Source organism: Pundamilia nyererei, unplaced genomic scaffold, assembly GCF_000239375.1.
Source record: "Pundamilia nyererei isolate P.nyererei 1_Seehausen unplaced genomic scaffold, PunNye1.0 scaffold00005, whole genome shotgun sequence".
In the NCBI taxonomy this organism is placed as follows: domain Eukaryota; kingdom Metazoa; phylum Chordata; class Actinopteri; order Cichliformes; family Cichlidae; genus Pundamilia; species Pundamilia nyererei.
The window spans coordinates 6,711,492-6,726,958 of NW_005187406.1; the positions used below are offsets into that span (position 1 = coordinate 6,711,492).

Below are 15,467 nucleotides of genomic sequence, written 5' to 3' on the forward strand. Positions count from 1 at the left end.
AAGGGTGCAAAAATATTTATTGCTAATAAACCTGTAGTCAGTTGGTGTATATTTGCTTTATATTTACAATAATAGAGTACAGAGGAATGGGAATGTGAAAGAAAAATCCCAACCACTTAAATAAATACAAAGGGACTGCCACTGAACAAGACTACAAACATAAACCAACTCCAGCAACTCCTATACAGTTGGACCAATGATTGCAGTGAGAGAAAAAAAAATCTATATAAACTTTCATATATATTTAAATTATAGTCAGTGAATCTTGTCCTGATGCATTCAGCTGTCGCGCACTGATTTTATCTGATTTTTTTCCCCAAGACTGCAGAAACATCTTTGATGTTAATTTCAAAGTAACACAAAGCAGCAACATGGGTGAGCACTTTTTTTCTAATGCAGACAAGCACTTTTGTTCTATAGCTTGTTTACTGAGCAACACTTCCATCTGTGCTGGAATGATAACGGAGAGGAGGAGCGTTAACGTGCAGACTGAACGCCAGACTCATTCCTACGGTTTTGTTATGCAAGTATTACTCGTCATTATGTAGTTGTAGTTTAGCCATTTAACATCACATTTATGCTTTTGGCTAGCAACAGTCTAGAGAGTTAAAACAGTAGCTTACACAGTCATAGTTCTAGTGTATGCATGAAAAATGCTCATTTAAAAACAGTATTTACAGTAAGGAAAAAAAATACAAAAAAGTCACAGTTAACTGAAGTGCATGGAATGCAAACTAAACATGAAATTCAAACTTCATAGCATGTTTTTAATAATAAATGATCTGTGTTTGGTGACCAGTGTGTAGTTGTTACTAAATAAGTCATTACAGAGCTAAAATATAGTGGGCTTCTAAACATGCAGCAAGGTAGGGGGACGTGACGTGTCACTGTCAGAACTCCTTAGTGTCTTTATTTTCAAACAGGTGGAGTCTCTGCTCCGCTGTCAGCCCTTCCTTCAGACTCTGGTGGGATGAAGAGAGAAAAAGCAGACGCTAAATAAGTTTATGATGAACCCAACTCTGGACACGTGTGCTGTTTCAGTGTTTCTCCCAGTGTAAACCTGATGTCACCCAGTGAGTTATCCCTCTCAAATAGAGTGTTAACACACCACACTACAACTGATAGCAAACCCTTCTTTAGCATGTGTGCTATGGAGTCCCAAAACTGATAAAAGGTTGCATAAAATGGGTTTAACTCAACTGTTTTACGTCAACACTTTTCCTTCACCTCGAAGTTTCTCCATTTTACATATATAAGTTCTTTTAATGTTCAGCTAATTGCACATATTCAAAAGCAGACTCCAAACCTCTTTGTTCTCACTGTTAACTTGCATTTTATTTTGCTCTTTTCACTGTAAATCATATGTTGCTTTTTAAGCTTTTACTTTGTGCACATTGAATTAAAAGTATAACAAAATGTGCAATAAATAAAATGACCATTGTGATTGAAGTTCATATCTTGGCCAACGTTTTATATTTGATTTACATTTACCTTTGTCATGAAGTCACTCAAACTGAAAAAGCATTTTCCAAGCTAGGCAGCTTCACATCAAAGCACTGTGGCAGTTAGCAAGGCTGTGACCTCTTTACTTCCTCCCTTATTCATTCACAACTTCCCTTCATAGAGATCGTGCTGGTTAGTCGCCAACCGCATCTTTGAACTGGGAACTGATGCATTGGTGCATTAATAAAATGTGTTTAACCAACAAGAACAACAAAATATTGAGTCGACTAGATGCAGACACTTCTAGTATTATTTTACTGTGAACATTAAACTATTACTAAGACAAAAACTCTCATGTTAACAAGTCTATTTAAAGATATTCAAGCAAAATTACTTTTTGATTTTATTGAGAAAGTGAAGATGAAGGAAAAGTTTTTCCACGTTGTTCTTGTCATTTTAATCATTCACCTGCCTAACAGTGCTGATTAATTAAGAGTTCAGGTGCATCTTGACTTGTCTGACAAACAGCTTTTTATTAGGTTTGGGACTTCATTGTTTAGCACTGTGTAAGTAACCCTCTCATACAATACAGTTCATGGCTGATAAAGTGAAAGGACCCACATATTAGTAAGCAAGCCCAGTGATAAGTCACATACACAGTCACTCTGCCAAACCTGACATTCATTCTTCACCACCATGCAAGTGTGGAGTATTTGTGCATACTAATGTGCAGAATCTGATCTTTTGAGTGGCTTGAGAGGTGGAGGACAGGAGGGTGTGCTTATCCACCCATGGGTGCGTCTGGTTTGGTTTACCTAAAGGAGAAGGGGGAGGAAGCTTACACGTCGTCAGCAGCCCTAACTGTCCCAGGGCATGTCTCGACTCACAGACTGAAGACAGAAGGGGGAAAACACACAGGCAAGTGTGTGTAAGACTACTGCGGTGTTTCATTTGCAATACAATGCCTACAATGCAGTTCTGATGGGAGTCACGACATGGATCAGGAAAATGCAGCCGGTTTGCATGCAATGCTGCATGCAACTTAGCAGGTGACCTGTAGGTGGCAGCAAGTCACTGGAAACAACTTCTCAGGCTTTTGAAGGCTGGAGTTAACCACTTTCAATATCTGCTGTTGCTTGAGCAATGATACAATGGGTGATAGAGTTCAATGAGAAAACCTGAATTAACACATCTGATAAAACTCTTTGCATGCCCCTTCACAGGACACTCACCTTTGACCTCATGGTGCGCTCTGAGCGTTTCGCTGCAGCAGCTGCCATCTTGAGGATGTCAGGGTTGCTTTTGGACTTCATGATATCTGGAGGAAGAAATGTGTCGGTCACAATAAGATAGGAGTCTGGGTGCGAGTCGATTCCAACATGAGGTGTGTTTTGCGGAGCGTTTTCGTACCATAGCCCCCTCGTTCCACCTCCTCCAGCGCCGGCTCCCCGAGCGCCTCATGAGCCAGCTGCAGCTGGTCTCTGAGCCGGCCCAGATCCCGCTCTGCTTTGGCCTTGACAATGCTCAGCTCTGTGTAAATGTCCTTGTACTTATCTGTTGCATATTTCTTATCCTGAAAGCACATTGTTTGGCAGTTCAGAGAAAGGATTTGTCTTTAGATCTGTGATGAATTTATGAGGGGGAAAGAAAAAAAACTGAAACTTACTCTTTGGGCTGCTTGCAGTTCATCTTTGAGGGAGTTGATTTCCTGCTTCAGGTACTGGACTTCAGACTCCTTCACTCGCAGCATAACCTGGAAAACAAGACGAGGAAAAAATTATGCTAAAAATATGAGCCAAGTCACCTTGAGGGTGGAAACATTTCCTGAGGAGAGGCTATTAAAACCTTACTAGCAGAGACTCGTTTTCATACGTTTCACATCCAGGAACTTATGCGACTTGAACCTTACTTCTAACTCGTAGAGCTCCTTCCCCTGTATTGTGGTATTTGTGTCTCCCACTCCATCCTCAGAAGTCATGGAGCGCATCTTAGTGATTTCTGCTGCCAGTCGGTTGTTCAGCTCCTGAAAACATCCCACAGAAGCAAATCAGAAGACTCAGAATGACAGTGCACTTTCATGCCCACTGGAGCAGTTATAACACAGTTATTTGTGCGCTCAGGTGAGCAGTGTGCGTTTCTGTCGGCACCTGGTTGTGCGCGTTGAGCTCCTGGTTCTCTCTCTGACACTGCCTGAGGGCCTGTCGCTCTGCCTCCAGTGCCTGGGCCAGGTGGGCGTTTTCCAGGCACTTCTGGGAATACTGTTCCGACAACACCTCAATCTCCCGCTGGAAGGAACACAACTCCTCCCTGAAATACAATTCAACACCGTGCTGAGAGGAAAAAAATACTTCAGGAGTGAAAAAAACCTGAAGGTCAGGCAGTTCTTTAGCATCTGTTAGTTTGGGGTTAATGCTGAGCACTTTTATTTCAGAGCAAATAAACAGCAGCAAACTGTTCCCTGCAATTAAAAAAAAAAAAGAGCTTCTCCTTTTATCCGGCATCAGAGTGAAAATAGAGAATGTAAAAAAATCGAAGCCAGTTTAAATGCAGTGTGATTTATAGTCAACACCTGCACTTCCACACATGTTCCTGTGTGAAGCATCACAGGGTGTCAAGCTGCTGAACACAGTGCATGCATGTCCCAACAAGTCAGCAGTGACACCTGCACAGTCAGCAGAAACCTATTAGTACAATTATCTTACACTCAGAGTCGAGCTACACGAACCTTTACTTTTTTCAGTCAACTCTTAAATACACGTGGAACATTTGTACAGACGAATTTTAACCTTGGGCTCAATTCCAACAGTTTTCTCCTTTTTAAGTCATCTCATGGATTAATCTGCATTTTTCCTCCTGTCCAGTGGACTACTTAGTCAACAGGAATATTCTTTTATGTATCCATGACGAGCATGATTGTTGGGATTTTCTCTACATTAATGAATTATTATTAAGGTCTGTGCCTAACAATATAAAATGAACTGAATTTTATTTCTTCTACAAAAAAGCAGTCTAATGCTTTGATAGCTAACAATAGGTGTTCAGCTCAGCTGAGATTTGAGTTGAGGACAGCTGTGGCCAGAACATAACTCACATAATATTCATCCTATAACCATTTGCTTTCCTTCAATGTCAGGGGCATAGACTCAAACCGTGCCAGCCAAAATCCACCACTGCATAACAGACCTCCACACCGTACAGAGTAATGGTTCAGTTTTTACCTAAAATTGTCTTTATAAGATATTCTAAGTATACAGCGGTCCCTCGTTTATCGCGGGAGTTAAGTTCTAAAAATAACCCGCGATAAGTGAAATCTGCGAAGTAGCCTACTTTATTTTTTACAGTTATTACAGATGTTTTAAGGCTGTAAAACCCCTCATTACACACTTTGTTCAGACAGGAATGAACATTTTTACACTTTTCTCTTTTGTTTAAACTCTCAAAGTTCAAACCTGCTAGAAAAATAAGACCAGTATTATAGAATGAAACCAAAGGCACCTGCAGGTGACGACGTTTCATCGACATTGTTGTGTTTGTTGGGGAGAAAACGTACAAACACGGTGCAGCACTTCAGAGTCACGCTGGTAGTGATCAAAGATTTATGTAAATTTGACAAGCTGAAGGCGTTCTGTACTGTACAGGAGACACGGCACGAGATTGATTGACAGTGGTCTACAGCCAATCAGGACGCAGAATACAATGCACTGTATCTTGTCAAACAACTACTTCACAGCATTTTTGACATGTCCCACCAGGCATGATCACTGGTTCAGCCAGCCTGATAGTTTGTCAGCCCTCATCAGCTGAGATGAGAGAGGGGTTACAAACACTTTGGTGCTTATGGGTATGAGAGGAACTCACTCATGCTGTCTGCGGATCTCCTCGATGTCTGCATTCTCCGTATTGTTGTTGGCTTTGCGAGCCTTTTCCAGCTCCTTCTCCAGCTCTGTACGGTGGGCGTTTTTCATTGCTTCAATAGCTGAGATAACAAACAAAAAGTTTCTTTTTAATCAAAACTTATTGTAACGCATTGTAAGCAAGTTATGATGAGCTAAAGATATAGTAGGAAAAAGATACAGTTGGTACAACTTTTTTTATTTACCTGCGATGGTGGCTGCCGTCTCCTCGGCCAGCAGCCTCTCCTTCTCCTCCTTCAGGTTCTCCAGCTCTCTCTGGTGTTTCTTCTGCAGCTCGTCGATCACTTTCTGGTGAGACTCCTCCATTGCAGCGAAACCTCTCTCACAGGTGGCCTGTGGCAAAAAGCGAGCACACTGCAGCTGTGAGTTTACAGGTCACCTGAACGTGGGACCAAAAGGTTCTCCTGATCAGGAGCTGAGCAGGAGGAAAAACCTCCTGGACCTTTATATATAATTATATGTCAGCAAAGATCATCAATTTAGTTATAGCAATTCACTTGCAAGCTTGAGCTTGTCAGCCATGAGCAAGTTGAGCCTGTGTGAGTACAAAAAGGATTAAAAGGTATGACAGGATACACAACGCACGGAAGAAAAGGGCAAAGACGATGAGAGAGATGTAAGAGAAAAAAAAGCTGCCATTTCCTGTCCACAGCACAATATCCGAGCTTCTGGAAGTCCGGACTCCAAACAGCACTTGTATCCTACAGCTAACACACAAATCCTAATCTGCCTGGAGGCCAAATCTTTGGTGGAATGTGTGGTTAAGCTGACAATTATATAACTGGGTGTCTCAAACATTACATGTGTCATAGGACATCCCAATCAGCTTGCAAAACTGCCACTTCTGGATGGTGAGAATAAAGTGAGGGAGAATAATAATCCTCAATAAGAAGAGATTTCAATAGCCTTTGCACTTGCCCAACCTAAAACCTTGCCCTACTTCCGTCCTGCATTCGCTGCCACTAATCTGGGTGTTTGGTTGGTGGCCGTGCCCCGATCCAGGTCCTTCGGTTTGCCTGAAGTCAAAGAGACTATATGAGGAGCCAACACAAGTAAAACTCACTGGTGTGCTACAAAGCTGCGTGAATGATGAATTAAAATGTCATCTTCATAATGCAATCTTCATGCAATCTTGCTACTATACTAGTCTGTATTGCTCTATCCAAACATACCTATTGTCATTGGGGCCGAGCAGCTCAGTTTTACTCTTGTCTGACCATATACAATGTTCTCCAGAGGCCATTTGGCTTCCAAATTTATAGCTGCAAATTTGAGTGGAGGTTGAACCTCCAGGAGGAGGGTCAGGGTCTTTCTTTGTTAACTCCCTCCTAGTCCGTGGCCACATAACGCTGGCTTCACTCTGGACAGTGACAGTTAGCGGTTTCCAGCTCATGGCAGACTTGAGCCTTGCTGGTTCCTGGGCTGGTCCTCAACTTTCTGGCCAATTTCGTGTCACGTGATGGTGATTCTAGGTGTTACTGGTCAATCCCAAAAGTACTGGCAAAGAGAAATTACCAGCTGCAGTCAATCATGATCGCTAATAAATAACTAACAGTAATAAGCCTTGGTGTTGTCAAGTTAAAAGATATATTAGAACCTTTGTGACCACTTCTTAAAGGTTTTAATGAATATATGTTTATATTTGAGCTTTTCAGAGAAAATCCAAAATGAATTTGAAATTGTTCACCCAATTCTTGTTTATAAAGTGAATAAAGATGTATGCTATACAATCATTCCAAAAGAATTCATTATTAATAACAACACTCATATCCACGATGAGTGTAAATAAACTTTTGACCAAAGCCGTATGTCCATTCCCTCTTTTAGACATGCAAAATTATAACTAGGTCCCGTTTGCCCTGTTAAAGTTGAATTGTGTTTTTCTGCAACATCTACTGAATTCATGGTGTCACAGATTTCATTATCACAGAACGTACTGTAGCTGTGATCGACAATTACTACCTCAAAACTGAAACTTAGCAGACACAACCCCAAACACTCATTCATGTAAGCATATCAAATTAAACATCCCTGCATTAAGTGCTCAGAAACTGTGTTTAATAAACAGGTATGGCTGATTGTGTTAATGTATTTGTTTGTGCCTCTGATAGCAGGATGATTTATGGGGGATGGTTTTATTTACTTTTAGCTCTGGTAGTTTATAAATGGCGATGTGAGGCCTAACATAGGAACAAATTACCATTGGAAGCCTATCCTATCTGGATTCAGGAGTTTTTGGAAGCATACCTTTGCAAATTAGGGTATAATAATGGAATTTGTATTAAACCTTCTCCAATACAAATCCTACTGAAAAACTAGGAGCTGTTGTCCTTTATGTTCAAGAAAATATCAAATAATTTCAGATCAAGATATTTATTCAGTGACGTCTTGTCACTGAGGGCATTTTCCCCATTGCAGAGGTGTGCAGTTTTGGGCAGCTCTTGGAGCCGAATGGGAAACCCGCCCCCAACCCTGTATATGAGGATACACCTTTATTATCTTAGGAATGGCATTTAATTTTTCTGCTTGAGAAAATATTGGGTTTCATCACAAGTGCTGCCAATTAGCTGCTGACAAGTTCAAGAAAAAAAGCTAGTACTCAGTTGTCTTCAGTCACAGTATGGAATAAACAGTCGAAACAGCAAAAGGAAAAGAATTAAAGTTAATATTAATCTGAAAACAGAAATGGTCTTTTTAAAATTCTTAACTCTAAAAGACTTCAAGGTGCTGCAAAGGATCAGTTATTTGCTTTGTAACTAAAACTGCCGAGATTAGATCAGTAAAGCACACTCAACTACCAATAGAGGAACTCATTTCACAGAACAGTCGGGCACCGACAGATTTCTGAAGCCCAAATTCGAGAGAAGCCATCAGCTTCAAACTCCAAGTCAGAGTTTGAGGCTTCAGTCTTGTATTCATTAAGGTAACTTTGCCGAAACATCAACAAAATGGGTTCCTCAATAAACAACTAAAGCAGCATCAGTGATAACATAAACCTGCAGCAGGTTAGTTTTCATGCAACACAAAAGAAAATTGGTTTACGGAACAAAGAGCGAGAGAAGGGAGTAGATGTTGGGGAAGGGAGGGGGATCTGGGAATGCCACAAAGGAAAACAAGGCATCACAGATGGAGGATGGCAAGGACAAGGAGCACTTCCACCTTCAGGTTTTCCAGGTCTTTCTCGTATTTCAGCCGCAGAATGGTTACGTCGCCCTGCTCTTCGCGCCGTCTCATCTCTTCGGTCATGACTGAGACTTGGGTCACCAGCTCTTGGATGCGCTCTTTCAGGGTCAAGGCGTGATCCAAAGGTACGTTGTCATCTGTTTCATTCCTGCCTGCAGTTGCTAGATTCATCATGCTTCGCAGCTCTTCCATTTCCCGGTCAAACCTCTCCAGGAGACGACTCCTCTCCCTCTCGTGCTGCTCCTTCAAGTTCTCCATACAGTTCGTCAGCGAGTCAATCTCTTTTACATTCTCTTCTGAACGGAGACGAAGTGTCTCGTTGGCTTTTGCTATTTCCTGCCTCAACTTATCAACTTCCTGCTCGTAGCCATCTTTGACTTCTCGTAGCTCTTTCCTGTGCTCGGCTATCATATCATGAAGCTCAATGGTTTTATCGACTGAAGCAATGGATTCTCCTTCAATCTGAATCAGAGTTTGAGACCCTGGGGCAGCTTTCAAATACGCCTCAGATAGTTGACTTTGAAGATCTGCCAATTTGGACTGAAGCCCACTGGCAACTTCTCTTAATTTTGGACAATTTGGACAATTTACGGCAGGCATCTTTACTTCTTCCTCTTTTTTCTTTAGCCCTTTCTCATACTGGACATTGAGCCTAATAATCAAGTAAGATATGTATGCTTCTTTGAGAGATTCACGCAGATGTTCGGAAGATTGTGTTTGTTGGCCAAAGCTTGCTAATGCCAAAGAATGGAGTTTGTCATCTTTATCAAGCTTCAAACTGGAGGCAATCTGCTTAAATCTCTGCGACTTTTCCTCCAGAATTTCTTTTAACTGTTTAAGAATCAGAGCATTTGTTTCATTATCAAGCCAGCTATACATCGATCCCAAATCTGTCACTCTGTCACTTCCAACGTCTGCCTGCGAACAAATCCTCCTAATCAAGAGCATTAAGCTCTTCTCTGCCATCATCTGTTCTTCTACCCCTCTGTCAAGGCTCTGTCCGTCTTCCTTTGATTTTGCTACAGTGGTGCCCAACAGTTGGCTCCAGAACTCTCCCTTTAACACGAATGACGCATCTTTTCCACTCGGGTAAAATGTCTCTTCCTCTGAAGAGGAAAATAAAGTGCTTTTTAATTCACCAAGCATACTCTCAACATCAACATCTACCTGTTCTAACATTTCTACAACCTGATTCATCGATGCAGACCTCATCTCAAACTCTTGTACTACTTTCATTAAAAGTCCTTTATCATCCACATGCTTCTCTTCTGCCTCAACAGATTCAGCATCCTTTTCATCTGTACTCATGCTCATTACTAACTTCTCTCTTAGCACCCTTATTTCATTTTCTGCTTCTTCTAGCTTCTCTCTGCTGACCTTCTCAATTTTCTGATTTAGTTCAACTAGTTGACTGTTCCTAGCTTCTAGTTCCATACAGTGCTGCTCTGTAGTCTGAAGGCTTGACTTGGTCTCAAATAACTTTGCTTCTGAGGCTTCAAGCAGCTCTTGGAGTTGCTCTTTCTCTGGGTTTAATTCATCATCTTCATAATCTCCCTGGAAGCCCAGACCTTTCAGTGTGGCCTCTCTTAACTGTAGCTTCTTTTCAGTGTCTTTAAGGATGCTGCCAAGCTCCTCCAATGTAACGAGCGCTTCATGGAGCCTCAAGGACTTCTCATTCAACTCCCTCTCGTAATACTCCCTGTCTATGGCATTGGCTTGGTTTTCAGCCAGTTCAGCTTTTAGTCTTTTCAGCTCCTCCAAGACAAGGTGATGCTGTTTGCCACCTTGCTGGCTGATGAGTTCAGCTTTCAGTCTGTCTATCTCTCTGTCAGCCTCAGTCAGTTGATTTATTATCTCCTGACATCGCTGTTTCAATGCTCCATTTTCACTAGTTAAAAGTTCAATCCTCTGAGACAGCATCCCAATAGTTTCATCACTCGACTCTGAGTAGTTCTCAGTTTTGGACAGAAGACTGTAGGAGCCCTTTAGGCTTTCAAAACTTTGCTTGTGAACTTTCCCCACCATGTCCTCCATGGTTAGAAGACGAGCTTCATATTTGCGGATGCTCTCTCCAGCTCTAGCTAAACTCTTTTTTATGGTTTCATTTTCTAACTCCTGCTGGTGCTTCCAGGTCTCCAGCAGCTTCTGAAGTTGATGCTTCTCTGCTGTGTCTTGATTACAGCTGTGTAATTTCAACACTTTCGCCAGCTCCTTTAGAGTCAGAGGATTGTCATGCGTTAAGTCCTCTAGTTCTTGAATAGCCTCTGTGGTGTCCTGGATTAAAAAGCTAACTGGTTTTTGGACAAGTTCAGGGGGAGGGCCTTCCAGGATGGATGTTTTGTGGGATTCAGAAAAGTAAGGGTCCTTGATGGGAAGGTGAGAAAGCGAGAGGCCAAGCTGTGCCTGCATATTGCGCTTTTTCAGCTCTTGCAGCTTCAGGAGCTCTTTGGTCTCCTGGTACTTCTTTGTTAAACTCTGCGCTTGAGAACTAACCAGTTCGGGCCTCTTCATCTGGGGCGTCACATCAGCCTCCAGACCCAAAGGTTGCTCCAGCTTGGAAAAGGGGACCAGACAGTTGGTTAACACACAGCAGGGGAGACACAAAGCTTGCTTATAATTCCCAGCGCTAACTACTAATTATTTCTCTTTAAATTATTATTAAATTAAAAAGTGACATTACATTAAGCCTTCCCACATAACAATACCAAATTATGCAAATGAACAGATTCAAAACAAATCCAAAAATTTCTTTTGGTTTAAAGGTGTAAATTAAAAGCAACTGAAAGATTTAAATAGCTGGGGTTAGTTAATACCAATAGCATGCACATTTAATGGTTAAAGGTTACTTTAAGTGGTAAGTAATGCAATATTAGTTTCAGCTGAGTGGTTTATTCAAGGATAGAAAGGCATACCAGGTCCTACAAACACACATTTCACAGGTTTCACGTCCAAGTCTGAGAGGAGATAATGAAATGCATTATGCAGCTCAAATCTAATGCTTCAAACACCCTCCCAACTTTCTCAAAATAATTCACTGTCCAGAGTAAGAGCACTATACTAGAAATCTGCCAAAAACAAAATTATATATAATTTACATATATATGTATTTAAAACATCATTCAGCCTCACTCTGTAAGAACCCATCCATACATCAAAACACAGGCAAAGAAATCGACATCATACATTTATGTCAGTACACTTCTACATATAAAATTTGTTAAAAGAATAACAAATGGATGTCTTTATAGCAGTTAATAGAAGAATCTGATGTCCATGCAAATGAGTAGAATACAGGCCAAGAGGTTATTATTCCATGTCAAGACAAACATTTCAACAAGTGAAGCAATCGTGCCAGAGACTATGCAGGAAAATGTCACTCTAAACTCAAAGACAAAGTTCTCTTCATGAATTCGGCAACAAACAACTGAAAAATGAATCAAAAAGAAAACAAGTTCTACTCAAGTTTCGCTTTTTCCATTTTCTATTGCTATAAATTGAATGATGAAGTCGAAATGCAAAAGAGAAAATTACAAGGAGAAAAAAAAATGCCATCATTTCACTTCCGCTTTTCTAATTTTGATTTCATGTTCATCTTTTTGTATTGATTCTATGAGAAAAAACTAAAATACGGTAAATGTTTAAACACACTTCAACATTATTCTTATATTTGTGTCTGTTTATCACTTTTCACATGTAATTAACACTTACAGTGAAATAACACCTCTCCAGAAACTGCAAAACTACAGTCCTTTGGTCCAAAATCAAGAAAATTACTCAAATAACTCCTCGCATGAGTCCTGATAAAGTAAAAACCTACAACACAAAGCGAGCGGATTAACTAGTATAAGCCAATTTAGTAATGAAATCTTATCGTTTTCCACATGCAATGAAGTCATGCAAAGGCGTTTATCTGTAGCCACGTTGTAGCTTCGTCAGTTTGGTTGCGATTTTCTCTCGATAAAATACAACATGCAGAAAATGTTACGAAATGAAGTAGAAACCACTGCTCAGTTAAGAATGTACTGATCGAGTTTACAACAGGACTTCCCATAAGAGCAGAATAAAGGGACAACTCACCGGAGAGATGTAACCAGATCGGTCATCCTGCTCTCTCTCCAGAGCCATTCTCAGCTGGATCTCCAGCTCCTGTTTGTGCTTATTTGAGTCCAGGAGCTGCTTGTGACAGCTCTTCAACTGTGCCTTCAGGTCCTCAATCTGTAAAAACGGCAGGAAGAATATTAGAATATAAAATATATAGGGGGGCTGGAGCCAATCCCAGCTGCCATAGAGTGAGAGGCAATTTTGAATCACCAATTATCATAACCTCACTAACTGCAGCAAACGCCCAGTTATTGGTGCTGTGGGAGAAGGCAGAGTACCCAGAGAGGAGGGAGGAGACCATGCCACCCCCCACAGAAAGGCCCTGACCATATGGTTATTTGAATAGGAGACTTAAAGACAACCTGAATAAATGCAAACACGCATTTTTACAATGATGACTTCATTTATTAAAGAAAAAGCTATGCAAATTTACTTGGCCCTATGTAGGAAAAGTGAATTCCCCCTAAACCTAATAACTGGTTGTGCTACCTGGGGCACCAAAAACTGCAACCAAGCATTTGCAAAAACTGCAATCAGTCTTTCACATCACTGGGGAAGAAATTTTGCCCACTCTCCTTCTTGTTTGAGGTCTTGCAAAAGCATCTCAATAGGATTTCAGTCTTTTTGTTTTGGTTTTTAGAGCCCCACACCATCACACTACCACCACCGTGTTTGACTGTTGGTAAGATGCTGGCTTCATTGGATTCATCTTTCACTTGTTAAGCAAATACCTAAACTGTTACACTACAGAGTTATTATTCATGACTATGTTATACTGTATGCAGCAATCAATTCAATGGCAAGTTTAAATTTACTGAAGCTCTTAAACCGATTAAAACTAACCAAATAAAACCTAAAATGCATTTTCCCCCTGAAGCTTAAATACAGGCTTAGCTCTGTACTTGCTGACTGGATTCTTCACTTTGTATATTTGAATTTCACTCAAAACAACAGCAACAATCTAAATCAAACAAGGAAACATACCCCTTGCTTATAACTCTCCAGTAGCTGCTCCAGCTCTACAGTCTCTCTAGGTTGCACTGCGGTGGGCAGCGGCACCCTCCTTTCCTCCCGCATGGGCGTCTTCTCTACCTGTCGCCAGTGTTCTTCGATCACCTCCTCCACCATCTGCTGCCTCTCCAGAGATACGGGACCTAGCGAACCCGGAGGTTCGTCTCCCCTCTCATCGTCGGTCCTCCCTCCTTCTTTAACCGATGCAGGGTCTGAGCTTGTCACGTTCTCGTACCTCTTCCGTCTCTCCTCTCTTCTCCGACTGCGCTCGAGCTCCCCCATGTCTGCCTGGAGACTCTCGGCTTCCTGCGCCCGCTGTTGAGCCAGAGCCTGGGCTATGGGCCTGAACTCTGCCCAGTCAAATGTCTTAGAGCGGCCTTCTCGCCTGCGCTCGCGAGCTCGGCTCTTATTGACTCCAGAAGTGGCTTCTTTGTCTACAGATGAGGCCTCAGAAGAAGGAGAGTCCTGAGTGACATCTGGTCTGACGAGACCCTCTAAAGGAGAGAATGAGCCATGATCCTCGGTCGAGCTAAACGGCGAAAGAAAGCAAAGTAAGTTTCTGCTTTCCTGTTCTTTTTTCATCTCTAAACTTTGAAATCTATCTTTTAATGTATTAATATACATGAATATTACACGAAAGCATTGAGTTTCTTGATAACTGAGAAGCATGTTATAACTGTGACTTGTACCCACCTTGCCACATCAGGGGCAGTGGAGGGTCTGACATTCTTCATGACTGCCTGGATCCAGTTCCTACGTATGCCTGCTGTCATGGCAGACAGAGTATGCACTCCTTCCTGCGTCTAAACATCAAAAAGCACAGTGAAGAACACACAGAGTGATGAGAAAGAGCGATATAGAGAAGAGATGTAGCAGCCAAAAAAATCCTGAATAGAAATCTCTCTTTATCGTAGCAGATTCATTAGCGCTTCTCTAGTAGCAAACCTGGAAAAGTAAGAAAACCCAAATAATCCCGCATCACTACAAATACAGTGATTTCTGTTTTTGTGCCTACAAACACAGCTGCAGCACGTTCATAGATGTCCAATGAACAACAGCAGTTCAGACTAAGTTATACACTTTCATTGTTTCGTTTTTACGTGCGCTGCTGCCATCGTTGATTGTTAAGTCAGAGATGATGGAGCTGCCCCAACTTTCCAAGTTGGAAGCCTGACTTGAGGCGTTCCAGTTAAAAAAAAAAATTCCAACCAGGAAGTTGGAAATTCTGACTTAAAGTTGAACGCACCACGTGGAGACGTCAGCTCATGGAGCTGTGTGGTTGCGTATAAGGAGTACTAGCAAAAGTGCCTGCAGCACTTTCCAAAGCCTTCATTCAGTATTTAGTGGCGACTCAAGGAAAATTAATATAAAACAGAGAGATGTTAGTAATGTGCGTGTGAGACAATATTCAGGGAAAGTTTCTTGCAGATTGGAGGGTACACACACTCTCTTACATTCTGAGTCACCAAGCAGTTTTTAAATTGGATCGGTGATTTTATGACTGCATTTATAGAATAAAACAAACAGACAGCCTCACATTACTGTTCACACATAGGGGCTTAACATGACCACTTGGTGGCCACTTTTTGGCAATGCCTTTGAAATAAAATAAAATACATGAAATGAAAATGTTCTTCTTGTTTAAACTAAATACTGAGTGACAAAAAACACCCAGATGATGAGACAATATGACATTTTACTGTGGATATCGAGTGGAAAATCTGGCATTTACCCCAGAACACGAGCAAAATTACATGTTAAGTATTGCTAATGGTTAAGTGCAACAAAATCTAGAATCAAACACACGAACTGTTA

General features: G+C 41.3%; 1 protein-coding gene across 3 annotated transcripts in view; it reads right to left on the reverse strand.

Annotated features, from left to right (window-relative positions):
• LOC102214651 (myosin phosphatase Rho interacting protein) overlaps nt 1–15,467 on the reverse strand; it is a 44,464-nt gene continuing 28,997 nt past the window's right edge. The window contains exons 13-25 of one of the 3 annotated variants that reach the window (XM_005721904.1): nt 14,346–14,455; nt 13,626–14,181; nt 12,618–12,755; nt 11,034–11,093; nt 5,543–5,690; nt 5,302–5,419; nt 3,591–3,750; nt 3,353–3,466; nt 3,110–3,196; nt 2,854–3,016; nt 2,676–2,761; nt 2,259–2,333; nt 900–962 (exon numbers count right to left, since the gene is read on the reverse strand). In XM_005721904.1, the coding sequence (XP_005721961.1) occupies nt 2,301–2,333; nt 2,676–2,761; nt 2,854–3,016; nt 3,110–3,196; nt 3,353–3,466; nt 3,591–3,750; nt 5,302–5,419; nt 5,543–5,690; nt 11,034–11,093; nt 12,618–12,755; nt 13,626–14,181; nt 14,346–14,455 (1,773 nt within the window). In that variant the 3' untranslated portion in view covers nt 900–962; nt 2,259–2,300. Of the gene's footprint in view, nt 963–2,258; nt 2,334–2,675; nt 2,762–2,853; nt 3,017–3,109; nt 3,197–3,352; nt 3,467–3,590; nt 3,751–5,301; nt 5,420–5,542; nt 5,691–11,033; nt 11,094–12,617; nt 12,756–13,625; nt 14,182–14,345; nt 14,456–15,467 lie in introns of all 3 variants that reach the window. The other 2 variants (XM_005721903.1, XM_005721905.2) reach the window with 2 other exon arrangements.